This window comes from Ictidomys tridecemlineatus, chromosome 6 (assembly GCF_052094955.1).
Source record: "Ictidomys tridecemlineatus isolate mIctTri1 chromosome 6, mIctTri1.hap1, whole genome shotgun sequence".
NCBI classification, from domain to species: Eukaryota; Metazoa; Chordata; class Mammalia; order Rodentia; family Sciuridae; genus Ictidomys; species Ictidomys tridecemlineatus.
In genome coordinates, this window is record NC_135482.1 from 14071691 (window position 1) to 14097352 (window position 25662).

The window sequence follows — 25662 nt, forward strand, 5'->3', positions numbered from 1 at the left end:
AATAGTTGGCCTTTAGATTAACCTGTATTTCTAATGAATCTGTCAATCTACCCCCAACAGCCTTTCACAACCCTTAGGCATAACTTCTCCACACTCCACTACACAAGTCAGTGCAACTGTCAGCATTCATGCCTCTCTGTTGCAAAGCCTGCTTCTCCCACTGAACAAAATTTCTGAGCCCTGCCTTTGATGCTGGAGGTAGAGACAATGGAATGCTTCTGAGTGACACACCTACTTTAAAAGTTGAGAGTTCAGTTGAGGTAGGTGTGCAGTAGCCCCAGGTCTCTTGGTTTGCTTTCCTGGGGTAGAACCATGTCCCACCAGCCAGGATAAGCACAACTGTGGCCTTACTCTTCTCAGCAGTGTCATACTTAAGGTACAGCCTCTACTCCATGAGCAGGGGTTATTTGGAAGCTAAGAGGTCTCAGAAACAGGTAGCTGGAAATAGAATGAGAATTGTCCCTCCCAGGAAGACAGTTCTCCAGCTGAGCAACGGAGGAAGAGGGAACTCTATGTTCTTCACTGCTCTAGTCTGGAGAAGAGTTTCCATTTTAACTGAAAGAGGAAAATGAGGGGACAGGTGGCATTTCAAATACCAGTCTTTCACTTTTCTAAGTTTTCGGCAGACACAACATCTTTGTTTGTATGTGGTGCTGAGGATCGAACCCGTGCGCATGCTAGACGGGCGCGCTACTGCTTGAGCCACATCCCCAGCCCAGTTTTAGATTTTCTTGAATAAATGTTTATTTAACTGACTTTATACCATTGGGATTATTTCCAAAGACTTAAAATAATTGTTTTTAAAAATAATTTTTGCCAGGTCTGGAAATGTAGCTCAGTGATAGAGTGCTTGCCTAGCATGTGTAAAGCACTAGGTTCAATTCTCAGCACTGCATATAAATAAATAAAGATCCACTGATAACTAAAAAAAATGAAATAATAATTTCATTATTGGAAAGCAGGCATGCAGAACTCCATACATTGTCATGGCTTGAAGATGAACTTATTAATAAAATTTTTATATGACACAATGCATCTGGGGCTCTAAAGTACACATTAAAGATAGTATTCTTATTGCCCCAGACAGAAAACCCAAAAAGTGATCTACAAATCATGTACAGAGTGCCACACCTATGGCCTACGACATCAGAAGAGCTATTCTGTCATTTCCCCTTAGGTTTAGTGTCTTTCAATGCCTTGCATAACATCTAAAATGAGAAGTGGAGTTTGAAATGAAATTTAAAATTACTTTATTTGAACTACCGCGAGGCATTCATCCTACCCTAAGATATAACTCAGCCTCTCTAAGTCAAGTTTTGTGACAGATTCCAGCTAGACAGAAACTTTTAAAAATTAAAAAGTTTAGATGTTCTTTTGGTATAGTATACTCTTTAAAGAAATCAAGATAAATTATCTTTGAAGCTGTTGGTTTCAAAGTAAGAACTATACATATATCATGTATCAAAACACCCCCTTAGGTAAAGACATCAAATAAAATTTAAGCCATATCTGCAAGAGAGAAAGCTTATTTTGTTTTAGTAAAAATTAGAGTTTGGCAATTTCAGATGACAGAAATAAGTATAAAGGACCTTCAGAAAAAGCATCCATGCCTCAAGCTATTCCCAAGCACAGATTCACAGTTAAGGATATATGGTTCTATATTGGCACATTTTTCTCAGAAGAATTTAATACAGCCCATTCATTTTCTATCATCTACAATGGCAATTCTCATGTATCTGTAAGAGAAAGTGCCAAATCAAACATTATAGGCAAATAGCCAGTTTAGGAACCTAGGCCCAACACAGGACCTGGCTTACAGGAATTATTTTTTAAAAAATTATGGACTACAGAAATCTCTAATATGCCAAATATATCCAAGTCTGGGGGTGGAGAATGAAAAGAAAAAAATGGCAAAATGGACATTTATATTCATATACATTAATTTCATGTCATAAACTGGCTCTGTAACTAATAATATCCTAAACCTAACAGCATTTTTATATACCTCAAAATAAATATGTACAGTAATCAAGAAGGTTCAATTTTAGAGGAAAATATATAATTTTAAGAAAAGAAAATATTGTTCTTGGCTTACATCTCAAATAACACTATTATAAAATAATATATAGCAATATTAGATTCTTATAAAATTATTCTTCTTAAATTGTTATAGTCTGTTATAACAAAAAAGTTTAAAATACAGAAAAGGGAACAAAAAAAATAACCCACAGTAACAGCATTCTAGTAGTGCCACTTAGTGAATTTCCTTGTAGTCATTTATTTTTTTATCTTTATTTTGTTTGTTTATTTTTATGTGATGCTGAGGATCGAACCCAGTGCCTCACATGTGCAAAGCATGTACTCTGCCACTGAGCCACAGCCCCATATCATTTCTTTGTATAGTTTTCTTTTTTTTTTTAATGTGTTTAGATTAGATTAGATTCTTAAGACCTTCTTAATCTGTTTTTTTTTTTTTTTTTTTTTTTAGAGAGAGAGTGAGAGAGGAGAGAGAGAGAATTTTTAATATTTATTTTTTTTTAGTTCTCGGTGGACACAACATCTTTGTTGGTATGTGGTGCTGAGGATCGAACCCGGGCCGCACACATGCCAGGCAAGCGCGCTACCGCTTGAGCCACATCCCCAGCCCCTGTATAGTTTTCAATAGTTTTATACGGTTATGATCCTAACATATGCATACTTTGAATCCTACTTTCTCAGTAAGCAACATTGTGAAGGTGTGCTTTAAGATTCTGCTGTATAGTTAAAAGAGAATCAAAAACACAAAACCAAACAACCTGTAACAATCACAAGAATTCTGGCCTCCTTCAATCTCCAAGTTCCCTACAATCATTTAGTAGGCATCTACTGTATGTGACTATTCTATGTCACGTGCAGTGGTAGGAGTGAAGATATAAAGATAAGTAATCCAGAATTCTTGTCCTCAATGAGCTCACAATCAATTTGTCAATTACCTCATGTCTTAGCAGAAATATGGGCTTACCTGTGTGAGTGTGAAGTAATGAAATATGCACAAAACCTAGCAATTTTAAACTTTACTCTTCAGAGGAAACTTACTATATTCACCAAGATTTATCTCAGACAACAAGTATTTCCACATTTGATAAGGCTTCATTCTTATCTTATAGGTTAAAGAGCTGCAAGCTTTTACTTATTTTATGACATCTTTTTCAACTTTTGCAATTAGTACTTTTTATTGGTTTGAGGTCTTGGGCTTTCATTTCCTCAAGAGGTGCATTTTCAGATTATTCAATAATTTTCCTCCTCCATCCTACATATTTGCATGATACATTTGTTTATGTGCTAGCAGGTAATCACAGTCTACCAATTTAGGTAGAAAATGTAAAACAAATGCTTCAATAAACACAGGTGCTTAGGTGCTTATATCCAAATATACAATGATCCACATGCACTGGAAACTATTTGCATAATATGCTCAAACGTTAGAAGTTGTATCTGCCTTTACTGCTTGTGAAAAATTTAAGAACTCTCAGTTTCTAATTTCTTTTGCTAACTTCCATTCTATCTAGTTGCCCAAGTAGTGTCTCAAGCTGTGAAATAAAAGATCAAACAAGGTAATGGATCATAATTTTAAATCTTCTGAAATATACCTCAAATGATAATAAGAGGAAGCTATACAGTGGTAAGTAGTGAAAAGAAAGCACAGAACAGTGAGAAAAATCTGTTTTCTGTTTGAGGCTCTGCCACTTCCTAGTGGTGTGAGCATTAGCAAGTTGTCATCATGTGAACCTCAGTTTTCTTATCCATAAAATAGGAATATTCTCATCTTACAGGTACTACTGCTGAGAAGCAAAACTTTCTTAAAATGCAGAACACTACTAAGAATCAGGAACTGAGTCTAAGGACCATTCATTTATAACCATATCCTGAAAAGCTCATATAATCAGGTTTTATTTTTCTGAAGAGCACTGTTCCCTCACACTACTACTTTTTTTTTCTTTTAAATATTTTTCAGAGACAGCACCATACTTTTGAGAGGGATGGTGCTGTTACCAAGTGGTTTCTGGCAAAAGACTCCAGAAACACATTTAGGAAAGAGAAAAGGAGACTAAGACAGCAAAATAAATTGTGCAGTAATCCGAATTTTATTTTCAATTGGGTTTAATGTAGATAAATGGCAATACTCTATGAGTCTCTGCATTAATAACTTATAATGCTGTTGGGTGTAATCTTTTCCAACTGCCCAATAGTTTTGATGTAAAAATCTAAAAAGAGTTTTAGGCATGAAGGAGTCAATAATGGTTTTAACCCTTGGAGACTTAAACAGATTTGTTTGCCCATGTTTTTCCATTAATGAAGATTACCTAGTGAAGTCCCTAATGACACTTGTTTATAACAGATCTCCCAGGAAGCAGAAATCTACACACTATAACCAAAGTTAGCACTACTACAGAAATTACTCTCTCCAGATATCTAAAAGTTAATAAAGATGTCTATACCTGCAGATTCAACCAACATCCAGATCAAATACATTAGGAAAATAATTGCATCTGTACAGAACATGTAGACTTTTTTTCATTGTTCCCTAAACAGTAATATATAACAAGTATTTACATGCATTTACATTGTACTAGTAAAAGCTTAAGGAAGGATGTACATACATCATATGCAAATACAACACCCTTTTATATAAAGGACTTGAGCACCTGGAGATTTTGGTAGGCAGGAACAAACCCACGTAAATACTGAGGAACAAGAGTGCTTGGAAAAATGTAAGGTTTTTCTACTATCCTACAGGAAATAAACAACATGCTTTATTAACAACTGTGTGGGAAATTTCTCTCCCTCTACTAAAATTTACATAAGGTGAGGGAAGCTCTGTCTGAATGTGCTGATTTTGACCAGTGAAAATAATACTGAAGATTCGAAAGTCAGATTCCTATAGCATTATGAATCTGTATGTGTAGCATAGATTTTCCCAAGTAAACATGTCACAGCCTCCTTCCTAGGCTGAATTCCCATCATGAATGAATTTGTCAAACAATACATTCTGTTTTTTTTTTTAAAGAGAGAGAGAGAGAGAGAGAGAAAGAAAATTTTAATATTTATATATTTTTTTAGTTTTCGGAGGACACAACATCTTGTTTGTATGTGGTGCTGAGGATCGAACCCGGGCCGCACGCATGCCAGGCGAGCGTGATACCGCTTGAGCCACATCCCCAGCCCGAACAATACATTCTAATACCTTCTTTTTCCCCCCATTAACTCTTCCATTAGCACATAACAGGATTTTCCCCTCTTTACTATATCATAATATTTCATTATGTAAATTTGCCAGTTTCTTCAAATATTCTCTAATTGCTGGATGCTTAGTTGTTTCCAATCTTTTGCTTTTATGTACACTGTTTCAATGAATAACTTTGGGTTCAATCTGTACACAGAATACTGAGTGACACTCTATGGTCAAAGGGTAAAAGGCATCTGTCATTTTGATAGATATTGCCAGTTCATCTTCTACAGACACTATGCCACTTTGCACTCACATCAAATGTATGAGCATTTATTTTCTGAAGATTATAAAAATACACATACCACAGACCACTCCCTAAATTCTGATTCAGTAGATAAAAGGGTTGGACAGGACTAAAACTAACCAAAAGCACATTTCTAATTGAGAAATCCCCATTTCTAAAGGTATTCTTTGTCTTATTTACGTTGTTCAAATCCAAAAGAAAGTCTCCTTTAGTCTCTAAAATTTACACTCCATGATCACTCATTCAATACTTTTTGTGTGCTTATAATATGATGGGTACTCCAGATGCCAAGGATATAATGGTAAATAACAGTATTCATCATCAGGTATCCTCATGGTCTAACAATGAAAGGCACAGAAATATAATGATAAGATATAAATATTAAGCATAAGAGACGTACATAAACCGTTATGGGAACATTGAAGGGGGGAACTTTATCCTAACTTAAATGCTGGAGGAGGACTGCTGAAGGAGGTGCCTCTAAGATGAGGAGGAATTAACTAGTTAGTCAAAAGGAAAAGAGGTAAACACAAAGAAGAGGGCACTCTAAGTTGAAAACAACACATGCAAAAGCAGGAAGGAAAAAATGGAAGAGATATGTATGTGTATGTCACTGCAAATATCTTATATGGCTAAAACATAAAATACAAGAAAGTGAGAAAATACAGGCTGCAGAAACAAAGATCAGATGACTGAGCATCTACTATGTCACATTAAGAAGATGGAATTTTATTCTATAGGCAAAAGTTAACTAAAGGGTTTTAAGGCTGAGAATGACATGGTCAAATTGCTATTTTAGACTTATTGACAATCAGCTGGAAAAGCAAGTAACTGGAAAATGAAAGAACAGTTAGAAAACTGATGTAGTAATCCAGATGACAGTCTCAGGGTAAGGATTAAGGGAAAATAGACTGAAGAAATCTTAGGAGATAAAATTAGATAGATACACATGTTAGATGTGGGGATACAGGTGAATGAAAAGATGATTTCAAGGTGGTATCAATCTGGCACCAGGGAAGAACTAGATTGTTTTTATAACATAAATATGTATTGATGTAATAATTTTCCATCGGGAGACAATGCCTGTAATACCTTGTTCCTCTAATAAGAGTCTCATATCTACAGGCAGCAGAATTTTCCACTGACATGAGACAGCAGGCCCATGGAGTGACACATTCTATTTCTAAAATGTCTTTCAGGAAAACACCCCAAGATTGCCCTCCATATTAAAGAACTCTTCATGTGTCAGGCGTGAGGGAAAGAGAGGACTGTCTTCTACCTGAAAATAATTCCATCTTCTTGTTTTCTCTCAATAGCATCAGAAATTTGCTTCCACAGTGAGGTTCAGGGTGTTAAGCATGACACTTTGTTGACCTTTATTCTCACACTCAGGCTGTCAGGTATTCAACAGTCCTGGTGCAAGCAAATCAGAGTGACTAGAAGAGCTCATGGAAAATGTGCGCAGAAGCCTGGGAAGCACTAAGCAAATATCCCAGTTCCTACAGCTCACAGGGAAGTTTTTGGCACCTGGCCTTCCTCCCCATATCCAAATCCCCTGTCCAGACTTCTAGACCTGTGACACCTGCTCCATTCCCCTGAATTTGTCTATCAGCAAAGTACTAAACTTAAGCCTTTTTTTTTTTTTTTTTTGCCAGGCACAGTGGTGCACACCTGTTATCCCAGTGGCTCAGAAAGCTGAGGCAAGAGAATCACAAGTTCAAAGCCAGCCTCAGCAACTTAGCCAAGCCCTAAGCAACCCTGTCTCAAAATAAAAAATAAAAAGGGCTAGGGATATGGCTCAATAAAAAAAAACAAAAAAGATTTAAGCTATTTTATCTGATTCTGGTATTTTTGAAACCAGGAAAGATGGAGCCCAGCAAAATTAGTGAGTTTATCCTCATCAGCATCATGCTTTAACCAACAAAGTAAAGACACAACAGGCAATCCCAAAAGGCAGGCATATCCTGCATGGTCATATCTCTGATGCACCCTTTCTTGGAATAACTCCTAGAGTTTCTTGACTTCATCTTCCCCTATGCCCATGAAGCCAGTGACACAGAAAATTGCTAACAACATACATAACTGCCAGTAAGGGGAAGGATATGTGGTTGAGCTTCTGGTGCTGCATTACTAAAACCTAACCCATCCCAGCCAAGCTTTACATTAGTAAGAAATTTGGGAAATCTGAAGTACTGCCACCAAACAAAGGCAACCTTTGGCAGTGAGGAAATCTAGGGAAAGGATCCCCCCAAAAGGCTCCCTACCATAACATTCCCATGCCCCTGATTTTTGCAAGTCTAATGGTCCTGTAGGGATGAAGCAGAAGGAAGTTGTGTGTTAACTAAATTAGGCGTCTATCTTTCTTCACCTGCAGGGTTCCTACAAAACAAACCAAAGAAACTAAGTACTAATAATCAACTGAAAATAATTCCACTGCTTAAAATGTCCAGGAATAACACACACGCACACACACACACTCACACACAGAGTAACATCAAGGCTTACCTTTCTCTTATCTTCATCTGTTGATTCAAATTTGAAAGTAGCCCTATGCTGAGGAGGGAAAAAAGAGAAACAATATTATTTTAAATACACAGATTTTAAACTTAGGCTATGTTTAAAAATACAGGAAATAATATCCCTCTAAAAAGTTGCTTTCCCCTATCTCAATAACTTATTAAGGAAGAGACAGGCATGTAAGCAAATAATTATAAAGCAGTGTGAAAGACTGTAGCAGAAATATACACAAAGGAGTACAGAGAACCAAGTTACTAATTTCCCAGGAAAATTGAAATACTCGAACAAAGCATAGAGCATGTGAGCTGTTTCTGGAAGGATAAATGGGAATTTGCCAGGGGGCAAGTGAAGAGCATCCTAGGGACAAATACAAAGACTCAGATGTGTGAAACACTATGATATATTCATGAAACAAGCAGCTCTGAGGCCAGAACACAGGACACATGTTAGGGGATGAAAAAGATGAGAATGAAAAAGTAGACTGAACAGAGATTGACAGTGTTGCAGAGAAAATTGTATTTCCTTTCTCATATGCAATAAATCTTCAGAAAATTTTAAGGACACAATATTTTAGAAAAGTAATTCTGTAAGAATAAGAGTTTAAATCATGGATCATGGCTCCACCACTTACAAGTTGTGACCCTGAGCAAGTAAACTGACTAGGTTTCTCATCTGGAAACAGAGGGTAGGTTCACTGGTTAAGTGTGAGAGTTCAAAGAGCTAAGGCATATAATATACTATCTCAGTGCCTGGCACACAGTAAATTTCCAGTAAATATTAGGGTCATAATGATGATGATGCCAATGATATTGAGTAAAAATAACTGAAAGGGAAGAGAATGCTAAGATTCTCCTGAAATAACTGGCAATGCTCTTATTTTCCACTTTGGAACTGAGTAGGAGAGAATGGAGGATAGAACAAACTGACTTAACCACAGAAAAGTGGGTATCAAAGAAATAGAGTACAGAATTCCTCATTTTCCTCTCAAGTTTCAGTCATCATATATATAAATAAATATGTGCACTTATGAATCCTAAGCCCTCCTTTAAATAAAACAAACAAAAAACAACTCTAAACATCCCTCTACCTTTCCTTTGTATTTCTCTCCTTGGCCACATTGACATATACATACTGGCAACCCACCAAGAGTTAAGCATATTAAGTAATAAAGATAGATCACCACAAGTATTTCTGTATTGACAGTTTTGTAGAAGAAGCAACTTTGAAATCAAATGAAATGGAGAAATGTTGGCAGAGAAGCAGTTCTGAGTATAAGAAATGGTTAGAGGGAAGCCAAGAGGTAAAAAGATATGGACCATTTGAAGAAAGCTCAAGGAGGCTGCCTCAAACATGGATGCAAAATAATTAAAACAGATGAAGTCAGTTGGTTAGGGCATGGATTTAAAAATTTCATCACCTGAAATAGCAGATAGGTAACAGAGAATTAGGGGAAGCAGAATTCTGGAAGAGTACTTCAGGCAGTAGCTCACAGGCTAGACTGAAGACTGAGGACATAAAGCCATGTGGAGAACGGGCATCAGAATGGGCATCAGAATGGACACCATCCAGGCATGGTTTTGCCGGTGGCAGTATAAACTGACACAAACCCTTTACAAACCCTAAAAGGGCAAGTGATTTGGCAACACATATTAGAAACCATAAAAATATTTATTCCCTTTGACCCAGAACTCCTACTCCCAAGAAATCATCGTAATGAAATCATCCAGGAGAGAAAAATTTTGTATGTAGGCATATTCACTGCAATATTTTTTAATACTGTGAAAGAAAACAGTCAACCTGAAAAACCACAAGAGACCGATAAAATGTTGTATAACAATGTTCTATTGAACATATCATTTCAAACTAATAAAATATTACATAGCAAATTTTAAAAAGACTCATCGTTGGAAAATTCTTTTTATAATAAAAAAGAGAAATTTTTAAAATAAAGGATAAATATCAGGCGTGGTGGTGCACTCCTGCAATCCCAGCTATTTGGGGGACTGAAGCAGTTTGAGGCTAGTTTGGGTAACTTAGCAAGACCCTATCTCAAAATAAAAATAAAAAGGGTCACGGATGAGGCTTAGTGGTAAAGCACCCCTAGATTCAATTAATTCCCAGTACCACAAAATAAATAAATAAAGGATGAAGAATGAATGAATAAACAAGGAAGAAAATATGGAAGGGAGAAAGAACATGTTGTAAATCTGAGGACTATACTTAGGAATTTATAGACCTGAGGTTTAGTTAAAAACTAATATTAAAGATAAGGAAGCAGCAGACATCAGGCTTAAGTTGTAAACAGAAGCTCAGTAAAGGTTCAAAACAAATGTTCAAAACAAATAATCCTACTTAGAAACCAAGAAGGCTTATTTTTTTGCCATTCTACATAAAATATTAATTTTTTAAATTTTCTGAAATAAATGTACCTAGTTAATATATTATGGTTCTCATAAACTGTTTTGGGATTTATAGGATTTATTTATTTTGGATTTTATTTCAATAAAAAAGAAATTGCCTTTTGGAAAGATACCCATTAAGTTATAAAAGTATCTTTTAAATAGTTCCTACGTAGAATTAATCTTTTTAGGTGGTAATTTAGAATAATACCCAAGGGCTGATTTTTCTGTTGCATTTCAAATGCAAGGATAATCCTATCATAAAACCTCAACATTTTTAAAAAGGGAAAAAAAGCTTTAAAAAGCTTCGTCTAACCAGCATGAGGGCTAATTTAATTAGAAAATATATTGGTATGTGAGGCATTACAAATTGAACTCAATGTACTAATCAATTCAGAAGCTCAACCCTCTAAGATTATTTGGATCCAACAGATGTTGGCTTCTATAAGGCTAGTTTCTTTTATCCAATTTGGATCACACCTAACATATTCAGTATCTCTAACCCTATTCTCTCCCCTGTCTAAAGCTAAAATGAGGGGAAAGGGAGCTAGTATTCCTACCTATAAGCACCTTTCTAGAACTGTTATCCAATAGTCAACCACCTCACCTTCTCTATATACTTAATTTCCAGAGGAACAGGAGCAATAAGTCAAATATAAATGAAAGAGTAAAACCACTGTTCATTCAAGAGATCAAGCACGCTAGACAGCTCTGTGACACAAAACACTTGTTATGAGGACTCCTGTTAGGTTTTATACTGTATGAGTAGGCTCTACAAAGCTCAGGCATCAGACAACCTTGAGTTTGAGTTCAGGCCTGCCACAAAGGGTGACCTTGGACAATTTATTCCACTTTACCACCACCAGATTTTCCTTATTTTTATGTATGGCACCTTGCACATGGCAGATGTTTATCAAATGGCCCTACTGTTTTTACTACATGGCTTGTTACAGTGTCTGATCAAATATTGACTTATTAGAGAACTAGGAATTATTTCAAAAAGTTCTAAAGGCATATTTAAACAGTACAAATACAAGGGAATAAACCTAACTGGGGTGGTGTGTTGTGCTGTCTTTCATGAACAGAGACTACTTCTTGAACTAAAACTAAGTAATAGATTACATAACCAAATCTGGAAATAAGAACAAGGTATAACAAAGAACAGCCCATTAAACATACTCCTCTGCAAAGACTCAAGAATAACTCAAAGAATCAGCTACCCTTAAAAGTAGCACCAAAAAGTCCCTACATGGTCCAGAACATTTACATATCCGAATGAAACATAGAGGCTATATTTCTAGAAATGTCCCAATATTAGGTCTCTAGGAATCAGATTCTTTGAGCATATAAATGAAGACTTCATAGCTACTAGTGCAGTTTTCCTCTCTATAAGGACTACTCTTGGAGACCCATCTACTGATAGTACCTTCATTAACTGTTACTCTTCATTTGGCCATAAATTTGCCCTATGTCCAAATTCTGTTGGAAGCTTGCTACAGGATAGTCTATATTCCCAGATGGCTTTCCAGTTCCCATCATAGTTGATGACTCTAAGTCAGTTTCTTTACCAATTAAATGAGGAGTTTGAACCTAATTATCTTTGAGATTCCTTTTAATCAAAATATCATAATTCTAGCTTGTGGTATATCTCAGTGGTAGAGCACATTCTTGGCATTTGTGAGACCCTGGGTTTAGTCCCCCAATACCTAAATAAATAAATAAATAAAATCCTGTGATTCAAGGAATCCTAATTTACTGTGTACCTCAGGGCCCTTGATTGCTGTTTTTTGTTGATAATGATGATAATGATAGCAACCAAATCTCTCTGCTAAACCTGTTATCAGAATATGCCCTACAGGAGAACTGAAGCTTGGATAGTTTAGACTACAGCAATACATACCCAAATGAACAGCTTTTCTATAATTAAAGTAGAAGTGATTAGGGCTCAAAGGTAGCCAAAGGAAGCAGTATACTGCTCCTGGAAAAAAAAAAAAAAAAAAAAGGCTTTTTCTTCTTTGTTCAAAAACACAGCTGGGCACAGTGGCGCATGCCTGTAATCCCAGCAGCTCAGAGGCTGAGGCAGGAGGATTGTGAGTTCAAAGCCAGCCTCAGCAACAGAAAGATGCTAAGCAACTCAGTGACATCCTGTCTCTAAATAAAATACAAAATAGGGCTGCAGATTGGCTCAGGGGTTGACTGTCTCTGAGTTCAATCCCTGGTACCCGAACAAACAAACAAACATGGGACAGGGAAGAGGTAACATGGCCCTACAAAGAAAGTCCTGGATATGGAATGTGTAGACTAAGTCTGTCACTTTCTAGTTATGTCCTCTTGAGCCTGTAGAGCTGCACTGTCTCTCTGAACCTCAGTTTTCTATTTAAAGAGACAGAATACTGCCATCTCCCTTATAACTTTTAATATAAGAGATAATATATGATGATATGTGAAAGTTCTTAGAATGACACATAATACATTGCAGGTACTCAATAGATGTTAACAGGTAGACTGAGCAGAATAATAAAAAAAATTGCTCCTACTTAAAAAAAAAAAAAAACCACCAATTTTCCTATTCTGAATCAACATGTATTATGCTCTTGATGAATAAGCAAGTTCTTTCTGGGAGAGAGAGATTTTTCCCTTTCCCTAAGATAACAAGGGCTAGTGAATAAAACAAGAACAGTTAGAAATCAGTGTCTCTGTAACATAGTAGAAAATAAGCACATAGTAGAAAATTAGCACAGCAGTTACCTATTTCAAATAGGTAACTGCTGTGCTAAACATGGTACAAGATACGCCACACTAATGATACCCACTATAAAGTGGGTCATGGCAAAAGGGAAAAAATGGAATATATCCCTAAATTTCTTATTGTTGTTAACTTGGTGCCTGCCACAAGTTTGGTTTTTGCCTTTGCTGTTCAAAGCTAACAATTAAGGGTTACTTCCTCAATGGCAGGCCCTGTTCTAAAATGCTTTACACATATAACTCATTTAAGCCTATCAACAACCCTGTGATACAGATACTATCATTATCCTCATTGGACAGATGAGGAAACTAAGGCATAGTAAGCTAAATAACCTGTCCCAGACTACATCTATTATAAAATGATGACCAGCATCCAGGCAGTCTGGCTCAAGAGCCTATGCTCTGGCTCCATAATCTCTTGAGTACTTTGATTGTTATGCTTACAATCCTGAGTGCACACCCCCTGGATGTACTGTGCTCAGTCTTTGGTATTATATTTCACTTAATTTAATCCTCACATAAAGTAAGAAAATTATGTTATCATCTCTATTTTACAGATAAGGCAACTGAGACACAGGAGACCTAAAATAACTTAATCCACACCAGGTATAATAGCAGTACACACCAGTGATCCCAATGATTTGGAAGGAGGATTGTAAGTCCATGGCCAATGTCAGCAACTTAGCCATACTGTGTATCAAAATAAAAAATTAAAAGTGCTGGAGATATGTAGCTCAGTGATAAGGCATCCTGGCTTATTGGTTCAATCTCCAATACCAAAAAGTAAATAATTTCTTTATAGTCATGAAGCTAATTAATGACAAAGTCAGAATTAGAAGGTTAATCTGATGCCACATCCCATCTTTCTTCCACTACACTTGAAAAGTCTGGTTTTATTAGAGAAATAAGGTAACAAAGAATTTCCCCTCTCCTCTTCCAATCAATGAACTAATCATTCTTTCCTTCCATCATTCATTCCTCTTTTGTTTAAATTCCTCAGTGTTCCATTATCACCTCTTATTCCAAACATTTCTCAAATCCATTTTCCAGACAAAGAAACTGAAGCACATGGTATCCAGCTTCTATCTCAGAGTTTCAGTCTCCAAACACCATAAGCTGGGCAGTTTCACTCCACCCCCCTATTCTTACTGCCTGACCACTGTTATCATATTTCCCCTTCCATTTCATCTGCTCCCAAAATCTCTTCCTTAGAGGAGCAAAGCCTCACTGCAATACGAAGCTCAGCTATTTTCTTTGTACTATAATCAGCCCTACTATACTGATCCTACTAGAATCAGCAATAAACATGACAGTTTTCTTCTGAAAGAGCTAACTGACCCCCTTTACATCAAGTCAGAACATTCTCAGGGTTGGCTTGGCCAAAAAGTACAAGTATCTGGGAATCCTCTGAAGCACTTCAAGAATATCATATTAAATAATACACAATGGGAATAACAACTTTAAAAACATTGCCAATGTGAAAAGGGGGAGCTGGAGATGTCCAGCACGTAAGCTCTGACAATGCTTGGCCAGGAATGGTAAATGGAGACCAACCTGGAGAGAGATCAAGGAGAGGAAGAGATAAATTGGAGGAAGCAAATCTGAGGTCTAATTAGTTTAGTCATGAAGGGAAAGAGAAATATTGAATGACGTGATAAGATCCAGTTGGAGGTTGTTCTTCCTCCCTCCTCTATGGAAGAAAGTTCCGATTTATTGCTGGGTATCTGGTAGACAGTAAATGCTAAATAAACATTAGTCGTTTCAACACAATGGCCAAGTTCTCTATTCTATTTCTATCTATTGAAAATCAATCTATAGCTGCCTCCTATCTTTTCTGGAAAGCAGTAACAAATCAAGATAAAAGAATATAATCTACAAAGCATGAACTCCTACATATCAAGTGAATTTCTCCTAAATCAGACACCAAAACATCAGAAAGTGAAGGGACTGCTGGGCACAATGGCTGATGTCTGTAATCCCAGCTATTTGGGAGGCTGATGCAGGAGGATCCCAAGTTTAAGGTCAGCCTGGGAACTTACCTGAGATCCTGTCACAAAATAAGAATTAAAAAGAGTTCAGGATGTAGCTCAGCAGTAGAGGACCCTGGGTTCAATCTCCATTAATGAAAAAAAGAAAGTGAAGGGGCTAAGATATGAATAAAATATAACCAATGCATCCTTCCAAAGAAAGTGGCATTGTAGAGAGAGCACTGAATATGGACCTGGACAACCTCCACTCAAATCTCTGCTCCATATTTTATTAGCTGTGTGGACCTAGGATTACATTGTCATCCTAAATTGTACCATTTTTGAAAGTAGGAATACCACCCCTCTACTCACAGGGTTATCAGAAACATTAAAATAAAAGTTTTTCATAAAAAGGACCAAGCCTTATTTTTGGATCTTTTTCACACAGGGCAGAAATGGCATACTGGCAGCTCAGTAATATAGACCATATGCAAGTGCAATAGTAGGCAAAGAGCAAACACAAAGTGGGAAACCATGCACTGAGGCTAAGAGAAGGAAGAAAGACGTTACATCTAGGGTATGACTTGGTGTTGGGTGTGCTTTCACGAAGGGAGTAATCAGTCATTCCTATACAATAGTCTTCTAACCTAGTAAAGGTGTGGTATGCTACCTTTTGAAATGAACATGTAAAATTCCTGGAAGGAAAAGTAATGGAGAGCTAACGGGTCCCAGATTCAAAGAAGAGACTGGGATTTAGAACAAGATACTATTTCACTGCAAAGTTGTAAAGTGGAAAGAACAATAAATGGACAGTTTGAAGACCTAGGCTGAAATTTTGGCTCCCAAGTATGACCTTGGGCAAGTTACTTAATCCATCTTGAGTCTCAACTGCACAACACTGATAATACCTCACAGGATCGCTGTCAAGATTAAAGGATATAATGAATAGCAAAGCTGTTAATGCGATACAAATAATAGGTATTATTAGGAGTTAGATTCTCCACCCACTTACAACATAATATGTCCATGACCTTGGGGGCGATTTCAGTTCTTTGCACCTCGGTTTCCTCATCTATAAAATGGGAAGGATGATAACATCTACCCTATAAACACTTTGAGGAATCAAATGAGATCATATATGAGATATCAACACCTTGAAAACTGCACAGTGGTGTAGGTATATAAAGAACTGCTATGGTTGCTGACATGTTTTATGCATGTCAAGGGCTGGGTTTATACAGAGAAGCGCGTATTTTTATGCTACACAGGTGAGGAAGCCTCGCATACATTTATGCATCCAAGAGTGCCACACCGGGCAAAAAAAAACGAACAGGTATGGATTCTGGGGGTGTGACTGGCACGCTTAAGAAGAGGTCCCTGCGACGGGCTGACGAACCAGGAATCAGAGGGGTGGTCACTGGAGTTGGGGTAGGGGGGATGCGGATGCACGGATGGGAAAGGCTGGGGGCACAAACACGCATGCCCAAGCCGGAAACCTTTTCGGGGGAAAGCAACGCGCATCCCCGGAATGAGGGGGGTGGGGAGGGATGCTATGTGCAAGCCCCGAGGGCGGCCCGGGGGGTGCGTGAGCGCACGCCCGGGGCCAGAGCTCTTTACCTTGTCGCTGTAATCCCTTAGGACCCGCTCGATAGCCCCCGCTTCGCCGGCCCGGACGATGTAGAGGGCGCGCTCCTCATCCATGGCCGCAGGTGCGGGGGAGCCGCGGCCGCTCTGCGCTCCCAAGCCGCTGCCTCCAGGTAAACGCCTCGCGCCCCCGCTTGCTCGCTCCTTCCCAGCTTCCTTCCTTCCCTCCTTCCCTCCCTCCCTCCAGTCTCCAACCCGCCAGCCTCCGCCCGGGCAGGCCCGACGTCACCGCCCCTCAACTTTCACCCCGCGACGTCACCGCTCCCCAAGCAACCGGCGCCTCGCCGCCGTCCCCGACAAGGCCCAGCACTTGGTCGAGGCCCAGCGAGCGGCCTGAGGCGGGGTCAGGCCCGAGACCCTGCTTGCTCTACTCGGTCTCTCAGCCTTAGAGAAGAGCCCAGTCTTTTGAGCGGGCTTTCAGGGACAGAACTGTTCCCTCCAGACGCTCCTCTATGAATCATTCTCAGCGGACGAGAACGACCCGGCTTTTCCCCGCCCATCTGCGGGCCTGCGGCTAAGTGCACTACAATTCCCTATATGCAATGAGGTCATCCCACTCTGCCTTCTGATTTACTGGGGTACCGAATGGCATGCCGGGATTGGTAGTCATCCAGAAGGACCGACTTCCCCCCTAAGGGCATGCTGGGAACTGTGGTCCTGCGAGGGCCGGAAACTGGAGTCCGATGACCGCCTGAGGCCAGCTGCGGCGAGACCGTTAGGGGGAGGGTCTGAGTTTCTGCCCTGCCTGGGTTTTTGTTCTCTACGCCGCCGACCGTCCTGCTCCAGACTTGGCTGGTTGGACGGACTGACGGTCGCGGAAACTGCCACTCCTTGCGGGGAGCTGTCAAGCGCCGGTTAATTCCCTGTGTTCTGGTTTAGCGGTTTCGGCCTCTGAGATTCCTGCCTTCCTTCCTCCCGGGCTTGCGGTCGTGTCCTGCAGTCAGTTACGCGGGGGATGAAAGGCACTTATCTCGGGATGAAAGGGAACTCGGCGAGTTTTTTTGCCTTTGTGGTAAATGCCGCCGCGCGTCTCGTGCCAGCGGAGTCCCACACCGTGTTAGGTGGCTTCCATGGAGCCTCTGATTTCACAGCACAGATTTCTGTGGAACTAAAAGGAACCCGAAGAGGTTGAGCAATTCGGCCTAAGAGAAATCGAGATTTGGATGCGGGTCTTTCCCTGAGGGTAGATGTCAAAGTACCCAGGCAGTAGGAGAGGAGGTAGCGACGGAAGAGGCTCGCGTCGGCGAAATGTTGACCAGCTGCCAACCACGCACTGTCACACACTTCCTGTGTTCGCTCAGTTTCTCACAAATCCATTCACAAATATTGAGAACCTGTGCTGTGGCAGGCACTGTTCAGTGCAGCGTGGGTACAGTGGGCCCCAAAGAAAGTCCCCGTCTTCGCGGAGCTTCGGTGCTAGTTAGCAACTCACTCTTTGAACAACTCTGTTATAATCATGAGGAAACAGCCTGAGGTTAATTCACTTACCAAAATTGCAGATTTTGGAAACTGTGAATTTAGAGCCCGTGCTGTTTCTCTTCTCCCAGGCTTTTTGGTGAGAGTGGATAAATTCTCCAAGCGGTGTCCAAGTTCTGCACTCGAAGCAATCGTCTTTGATGCCACCCACCCTCCAGCCTGTCCTTCTTGAGCTGTGTTGAAAAGGAAATGGAGTACAGTTTATTCATCTAATAATTTTTTTTCTATATTGTGCTAAGTATTCTGCTAGACTTTGGGAATTTGGAGGTTAACAAAAAAAACTAAGCCTCTGGGACTTTAGGTTTTTCTGAGGATTATACTTTTCATGCAGCAAACATTTATTGAGCATATATGTTGAGCCAGGCATCGTGGTGTGTTGGTCAGCTTTCCATTACTATTACAGAATACCTGAAATAACCTAATAAGGGAAAAGATTTATTTTGGCTCATAATTTTAATGAATGGTTGATTGGCCCCCACTGCCTTTGGGCCTGTGGTGGGAAGTTGAGGTGGAAGAAACTGCTCACTCATAGCAACTAGGAAGCAAAGAAGTAGATTAAGGGGCAGGAGTCCCAATGTCCTCTGTACACCATTCCCCAATGACTTAACTTCCTTCAACTAGGTCTCACTTTTTAAAGGTCTCACTATCAGTAGTGCCATGGGCTGGAGACCAAGCTTTACCACATGGTACTTTGAGGGACATTTCAGATCTAAATTATGAGCAGGAGAAGTGCTGCATCTGTAATGAATTGTAGGAAAGATTTAATCCATCTCTTGAAAAAGCACTCTTAGGTCATGAAACAGTAAGCCACAATCCTAAGATGATAATAATAACTTGCAATTAACAGTTTATAAAACATTTTAATATACAGTATCTCAATGGATCATTGAAGAAGGTATTGTCCTCACTTCATAGATAAGAAACCAGGGTCATGTGAATTAATTAACATCAATGGGACTGAAACTTTTAGCTGTGACAAATATTTGGATACCTACTCTGTGTCCAGTAATGTACTAAGTGCTTTTTGGGTAACCTTATATTTATTTTTGGAATAAGGTTCTCCTGAAGAGGATATTAACAAACAATTATCCCAGTAAATATGTTTCCTTTAAAAAGGGTCTTACACATGTCTTGGAAGTGTCTGTCTGCTAGAAATAAGCTATGTTTTTATGCTTTCAATCCTATACTTCTAAAAAGAGATGGAAAAAATGTGAAATCACATGAATTAATGGCTTGGGAAATTGTATTTTAGTAATTTTAATTGTTAATATTCTGATTTCATAATGAAAGGATCTTTGATTGTAATTCAAGTCATCCTTTAACCACTGATGAGACTCTGGTCCCTGAAAAATTAAATGGTTTGTCCAAAGTCAATAGTGAAAAGCAGACACTGGGACAAAGCCTAGACTAGCCACTTCATCACTGTACCTCCCTAAGTATTAGTTATGTGAGACCTTCAGTGACCAGAGACTTTTGTCCAGCGCTCACTCCAGTACATATGGATTTTTAGGTGACGTGGTACCAAGGAATTAGGATTTAGAGCCTGCGTGATCAAAGCAATAAGTCATTTATTTTCAAGTCAGTGCTCTGAGAGAAAGTAATAACATAGATGAATAGTGCCTCACTATGGTCAAAATATATTTACATGAATATCTGATTTAACCCTTATAATAACTGAAAATGTAAGGTCAACAGGACAGGCACTATCTTCTTACAGAGAAAGGGGAAGTTCAAGGTGTCTATTAGCTTACTCATGAGCAAATAAGTCTGCTAATAAGTGGTATCATTAAGGGGTAAGTGCTCTGGGCTCTGATAATAAAATGTTATGGACTTCCAAGTTAGTGCCAATGAAAAAGCCTGCAAATAGATACTAGTCATTTATTTTGGACTTTGATATATCCTGCTGTGGCATTTCCTCTTGCCATGACAATGGACTAGTTGGAATGTGCCAAATTCAAGGTCTTTAAGGAGTACCTGGTGCTAACAGCTTTTAAAATCCACACTTCCACTTGCAATACCTTCTGTATGTTTTCTTTAGAAGAAAGCAGAAATTTAGAAATTAAACAAATCAGTCTAGTGATTGCAACTCCAGAATTGGAGTTCAGAGCATTCTATTCATTCAAGGTGAGGTAGTATAAAAAACAAAACAAAACAAAAAAAAAATGATAGGTAGAAAGGAGACAAAGGAAGAAAAAGGAAACTGTAGCTTTAATCTGAAAATCTTGGGCTAAAATTCCTCATTCCTTTTCTCCCCAGACCAGTTTTCTCTCCTAATCCTGTCACTCCCAAATTCTTGAGAAATCTGTAAATGTTAAAGTTACTGTAAATTCACTCACAATGTTAAAGTTACTGAACATTCACTCACTTACGAAAATTGCCTGGTGCACTGTGAATTTGCCTACGCAATGTACTAACACATGTATTTTTAGATTAGATCAAACAAAGGGAGATATCATATTTTAAGGAATCTGTAATATAGGGTACATTGCCAAGGTTATCTGCTGATCAGAAGAGACAATGTCAACCTAAAGACCCTGAGAATGGCCAGACCACCATAAACTGTATTGTGATCACCAGGCTGATGTCATACCCACATACCGTTCCATGTCCATCCTTCATAAAGCTTTCTTTAGAAGTCTGAGATTCCAAAGCACTGCTTCTCACTCTCGAGATAACTGGCATTCTTCCCTAAAAATATGAATATTTACCTTTCATTTTTTTTTTTGATACCAGAGATTGAACCCAGAGATGCTTAACCACTAAGCCACATCCTCAGCCCTTTTTTGTATTTTATTTAGAGACAGGGTTTCACTGAGTTGCTTAGAGCCTCAGTAAGTTGCTGAGGCTGGCTTTGAACTCACAATCATCCTGCCTCAGCCTCTGGAGCCACTGGGATTACAAGTGTGTGTCCCCCCCCCCAAGTAGAGGTTTCTTCGCCTCCTCAAGCACCCTAATGGTGACAAAGACATGATCTGTCACTCAGCAAACACCACCTATGTGAGGCCACTCCTTCAGTATCCTCAGCTATAAAACAAAGGAATTGATCCAAGTATCATTTTTCTCTTAGTTCTAAAATTTTGTGATTTTAAAACAAAAAATATTGATTAGATATGTTCAATCTTAAGAAAAATGTATTAATAAGAGGGTTTGCACACATCAACTACCAATACTATGATATATGCAAATTATTGCTTGAGCATACCCACAAAGATTCTACTTCAGTTGAAATAAGCTAGCAGGATTGAAAACCACTTAACCAATATTTTGGTAAAGGATCAACCACTGGACTAGATTTTAAACTCATGTGCTTGTAACTTAGTCTTTGAGAAATTAGAATAACCTGGCAAAATGTAAGTTACTCTTTTCTTTTTCTACCAAGAATGAAGACTCAGGCTTGGCATATAGTGGTAAAGCACTTGACTAGCATGTGCAAGGCCCTGAGTGTTTAATCCCCAGCACCATAAAAAAGAAAAAAGAATGAAGTCAACCTTTCAGCAAAGCTGATTAATATAATTTTTTAAAAAGAAATACTTAGTGCTCTTTGGAGCACAGCATTGTCTTAGACATCATGAAAATTAAAAAGTAGAAATAATTGATCCTCTTTTGTGGATGTAAGAAACAACCATACAATAAATTGATTTTGCTGATAAGGAAATTGTACATAGTTACTATACAGATCAAAGCAAGATAAACTTAATTGGAAGGGGAGAATCAGAGAAGCCTTCTTGGAGGAGTTGAGCTATAAAGAATGATGGAGAGAGTTTAAGAGAGCTCTCAGACTGGGAAAATGCTGTGTGAACAGGTCAGGAGGCCAAAATTAAGATGTTTATTGACAGATGATACTGACTTGGTTAAACTTGAAAGCCAGCCACGGATTTCTTAGAGATCAGTTTGGTCAGTGGGATAAACCTGAGATATGTTTCATAATCATTGATGGCTTTATTACCAGCCAGTCCAGCTTCAGTTTATAATGTGTTACATTTCTGAAAACATAACCCTACAATGCCAAATGACATAAAATTAAGTAAAATGGGGAGACAGGAAAGGAGGGAGGGTCTGTTGCTGGCTGGCTTCAGATCCTTATGCACATTTTGTCTCTGGATCCCATTTAGAAAATTAAATAGGATGTAGATGACTTCAAAATTTTTTTAACACTTAAACATTTATGATCACTTGATCCCAGCCTTTCAGTACCTTTATGAGATTCCTTAGTAATGTTTTCAGTGTTCTCGTTGAGCCTGTTCCATTAGTCCTTGGCAGATTTACCTATAGTTGTTTAATAGTGACTGTTTACAGTGGGGCTCTCACATGAAATGGGCTCTGCCCTTTGGTAGTTTTTTGGTTTTTTTTAATCCAAGAGTTGGAATGTGGGTCAGACCTATTTGCATCTCACTCACTTGGAATCTCATCCAAACATCTCTTGGGAAAACCCAGCGCTTTGGGTGGCAGTGTAATAATGTGTTGAAAGAACCTGGACTGGGAATTGGAAAACCTGGTATTTACTCCCACCTCACTACTAGAGGAGTCTCAGAAGCCTATGGTTGTCAAATAGGCTTGAAACCCTTCTGGCAATTTTTTTTTTTTGTATGTAAAAATATGAAAGCAGAGAGACTTTGTTTGAATTTTAACTTTGTCTCTGTGTTTGGGGATAAGGCACTTGCCCTCTTTGAGCATGAATTTCTCAACTGTAATGAGCATAATTTCATCTCCTCCACAGGATGTTGAAAGAGTTAAAAGAGATGGCTGTCGAAGTAGCTGGCACAGGAGACCTGGCAAGGAGTGACCACTCAAGTGTTAACTGAACTGGATTGAAAAACTGAACATTCCTCACAAGGAATGCTGTGAAGATTCAGGACTCAAGGCTGTTATTCCTATGGGAGCCCAAATGCATGAATTTTCAGTTGTTGGTGTTGTGGCTGCGGTTGTTTTTAACAACAACAACAAAAAAAAAAAAACCAAAAAGTAATTCCAACTGTTTTGGTATTTAAGCCTTTGAAATAACATCTTTAAACTGATATGGTATAAAATTTTGAGATAATGACTGGTTTTGTGTCGGGGAGGGGGGTGGTGTGAGATAAGGAGTCTAAAATGCTCCTTCAGCCCCCTCCCCATATCAATGCCTTTGCAGTAACTTTATTGATTCATACGTTAGAGGAAATACATTCTCACAACTCTTCTTCCCACCACCTTTTGCAGTAAAGCATTAATTTACTTACCAACATTTGATTAAACTCTTAAGGTTCAACCCTAGGAGGAGGTGACAGTGCACAAAGAATTATTGTCATTCATCATCAACACATTTTAGACTTCCCCTCCAGTTGCCTATGAAGGATTAGCATTTTCCTGAAAGGAGGAGGACAGAATAAATTGCATCTACGGCCAAAGAACTGCCAACTCCTTTCAGCTGGGGGCACATACCGGGAGCTTTTCCCATATTAGTCAGCTTTATCTCAACTTTTGGGCAGGGCCTACATCTGAATTTCATGGGTTTCAGGGTCAGTCAAAACAGAATTGTAGGGTTGTTGAGGTCAGAGGCCACCTCTGTCAAAGGGTAGTGACCTTAACAGCAAGAGGTAGCCAGGCCTCCTCTTTCTCCCCCACCCCACCCCACCCCACCCCAATGACTTCATTCCAGCCAGTGCTTGGCTCATTGCTCCTCCCCTGCAGAGCTTTTTTCAACCTGGTAATAAAAAATCCTCCTGTGACCTGGTATTTTTTTTTTACATTATTATTTTCTTTGTTCTTTTTTCTATAGAATGACCAAGTCTTGGACCTTGATAATGTATTGGATTGTACATACCTTGGGAAACGATAGAGAGGAAACTAGTCTGTCGTTCATGTATAGTGGGTGGAATGCTACCTTGGGTGCAGAAGATGATCTGATGCCCAGCTTAGAAACCGCCTTCATTTAGTGAGCAAAAAATTTCCCAGAACTTCTGAAACTCTCTGGGATTCCATTGGATTCTTTTACCACGGTCAAGGTTGATTTAAAAACTGCAAAGCCGCTTAGGACAGGGGAATGGGGGTGGGGGTGCTGTGGGAACAAAAGTAGTGAGGAGGAAAAAGAAAATGTGCTATAGTAGAGAGGGCACAGAGGGACTGGGGAGTAGTTTTCAAATCACAGTTCTGCCCCTTAAACTGGGTGACCTTGGACAAGGCACTCAATTGAACATGAGTGATTTTACCACTGACACTGCAGAGAGGTTGTGAGAAGTGGAGATGGTGTATTGATTGCAACTGATGCACCTTAGATCCCAAGAAATGAGGACTGCGTGGATTAGGGCAGATTGGTTTCAGCAGTGTGCTACAAACCTCTTGGTATGAGGTGAGAAAAGAGGGTCGAAGACTCCTCTTTTGACAGTTGTCCTTCTGCCTTGACTACATTTCAATCCTGGAATAGACATTTTGCAGTTTATTGTTTCTGAGGGGTGTAGCCCAGGCCAGGACATTTTTGGATATCATCCCTCCCTCCTAGGGGCACAGTTTGACAGTTCCTTGAGAGTTCACTTTTTAAAACTTTTCTCAGGCTCTTCTTTTCTATTCGGAGACTATTATAAATACCAAATAGCAGCGCTGCAGCTGTTTCTGAGGCTGATTCTCTCTCCCCTGCTGTCACGGTCAGACCTCATTCTTTAAACGACTGGTTTTAGCTCTTGAGGCATTTATGATGAGAAAGGGAGGCGTAAAGCTGGGGAGTCCTATTTCTCCCACCCACTAGCTCTTGTCACCCACACTCCTTTCCTAGCAACAGCTTTTTCTTCAACTCTGGCCCACGTCTTCCGCCCCACCTACACCAGCAGCAGCAAAACATGGGGGTGAGAGGGTTGGGAGGGGGGCTGAGATGCAGGAGAAAGAATGGGGGAAGAGCATCAGGGAGGAGACAGATGAGGCACAAAAGTTCTGCCCCAAGGCCTGCATCCACACTGGCTGAGTTCAGGAGGCTGCCAGGGAACTGAAGCAGAGAAGTTACAGGTTAGAAGGGCAGGCGGCAAAGTGGCAGGGAGCTGGTGTGACTGGAGGGCCAACAAAACTGTGTGGTAGGGCCAGGCTTGCAGCTAAGGGAAAACTGCACAGTGCAGGCTGCTGTGAGCGCCCCTACCTGCACAGGGCACCGTTCACCACTCGCGACAGACTGGAGCCCTGTAAAAAAAAAACAACTGTCGAACGGGTTCAGGCAATAGTGGTGCTCAATGTTAGAGCTTCAAGATGGAAGGGGTTGTGGTTTTCAACCTTGACCACATCTTGAAATCACCTGGGGAGCTTAAATACTGATGCCCAGGTCACATTCTGGATCAGTTAGTCCCATCCTTCTTAGAGTAGAAATGACACTTCTACAACCTATGTTTGGTAGAACCAGGATTTGACCTCCCTTTAAAGACAGTATATCCAATATATATTTTA

General features: G+C 39.4%; 1 protein-coding gene and 1 long non-coding RNA gene across 9 annotated transcripts in view; one reads left to right on the top strand and one right to left on the bottom strand.

Annotated features, from left to right (window-relative positions):
- Positions 1 to 16895, bottom strand: part of Ric8b (RIC8 guanine nucleotide exchange factor B) — a 106889-nt gene extending 89994 nt beyond the window's left edge. For all 8 annotated transcript variants that reach the window (XR_013440320.1, XR_013440319.1, XR_013440318.1 and 5 more), the window contains exons 1-2: positions 16759 to 16895; positions 8019 to 8066 (exon numbers count right to left, since the gene is read on the bottom strand). Coding sequence is in view for 2 of the 8 variants with exons in the window: in XM_005322327.4 (XP_005322384.1) it covers positions 8019 to 8066; positions 16759 to 16842 (132 nt within the window). In the remaining 6 variants the exon portion in view is untranslated. The remainder of the gene's footprint in view (positions 1 to 8018; positions 8067 to 16758) is intronic.
- Positions 16774 to 23880, top strand: LOC110597852 (uncharacterized). The gene is made up of 2 exons (XR_005731143.2): positions 16774 to 16898; positions 22979 to 23880. It is a non-coding gene; the product is annotated as an uncharacterized LOC110597852 (long non-coding RNA).
- Positions 23881 to 25662: the final 1782 nt, after the last annotated feature.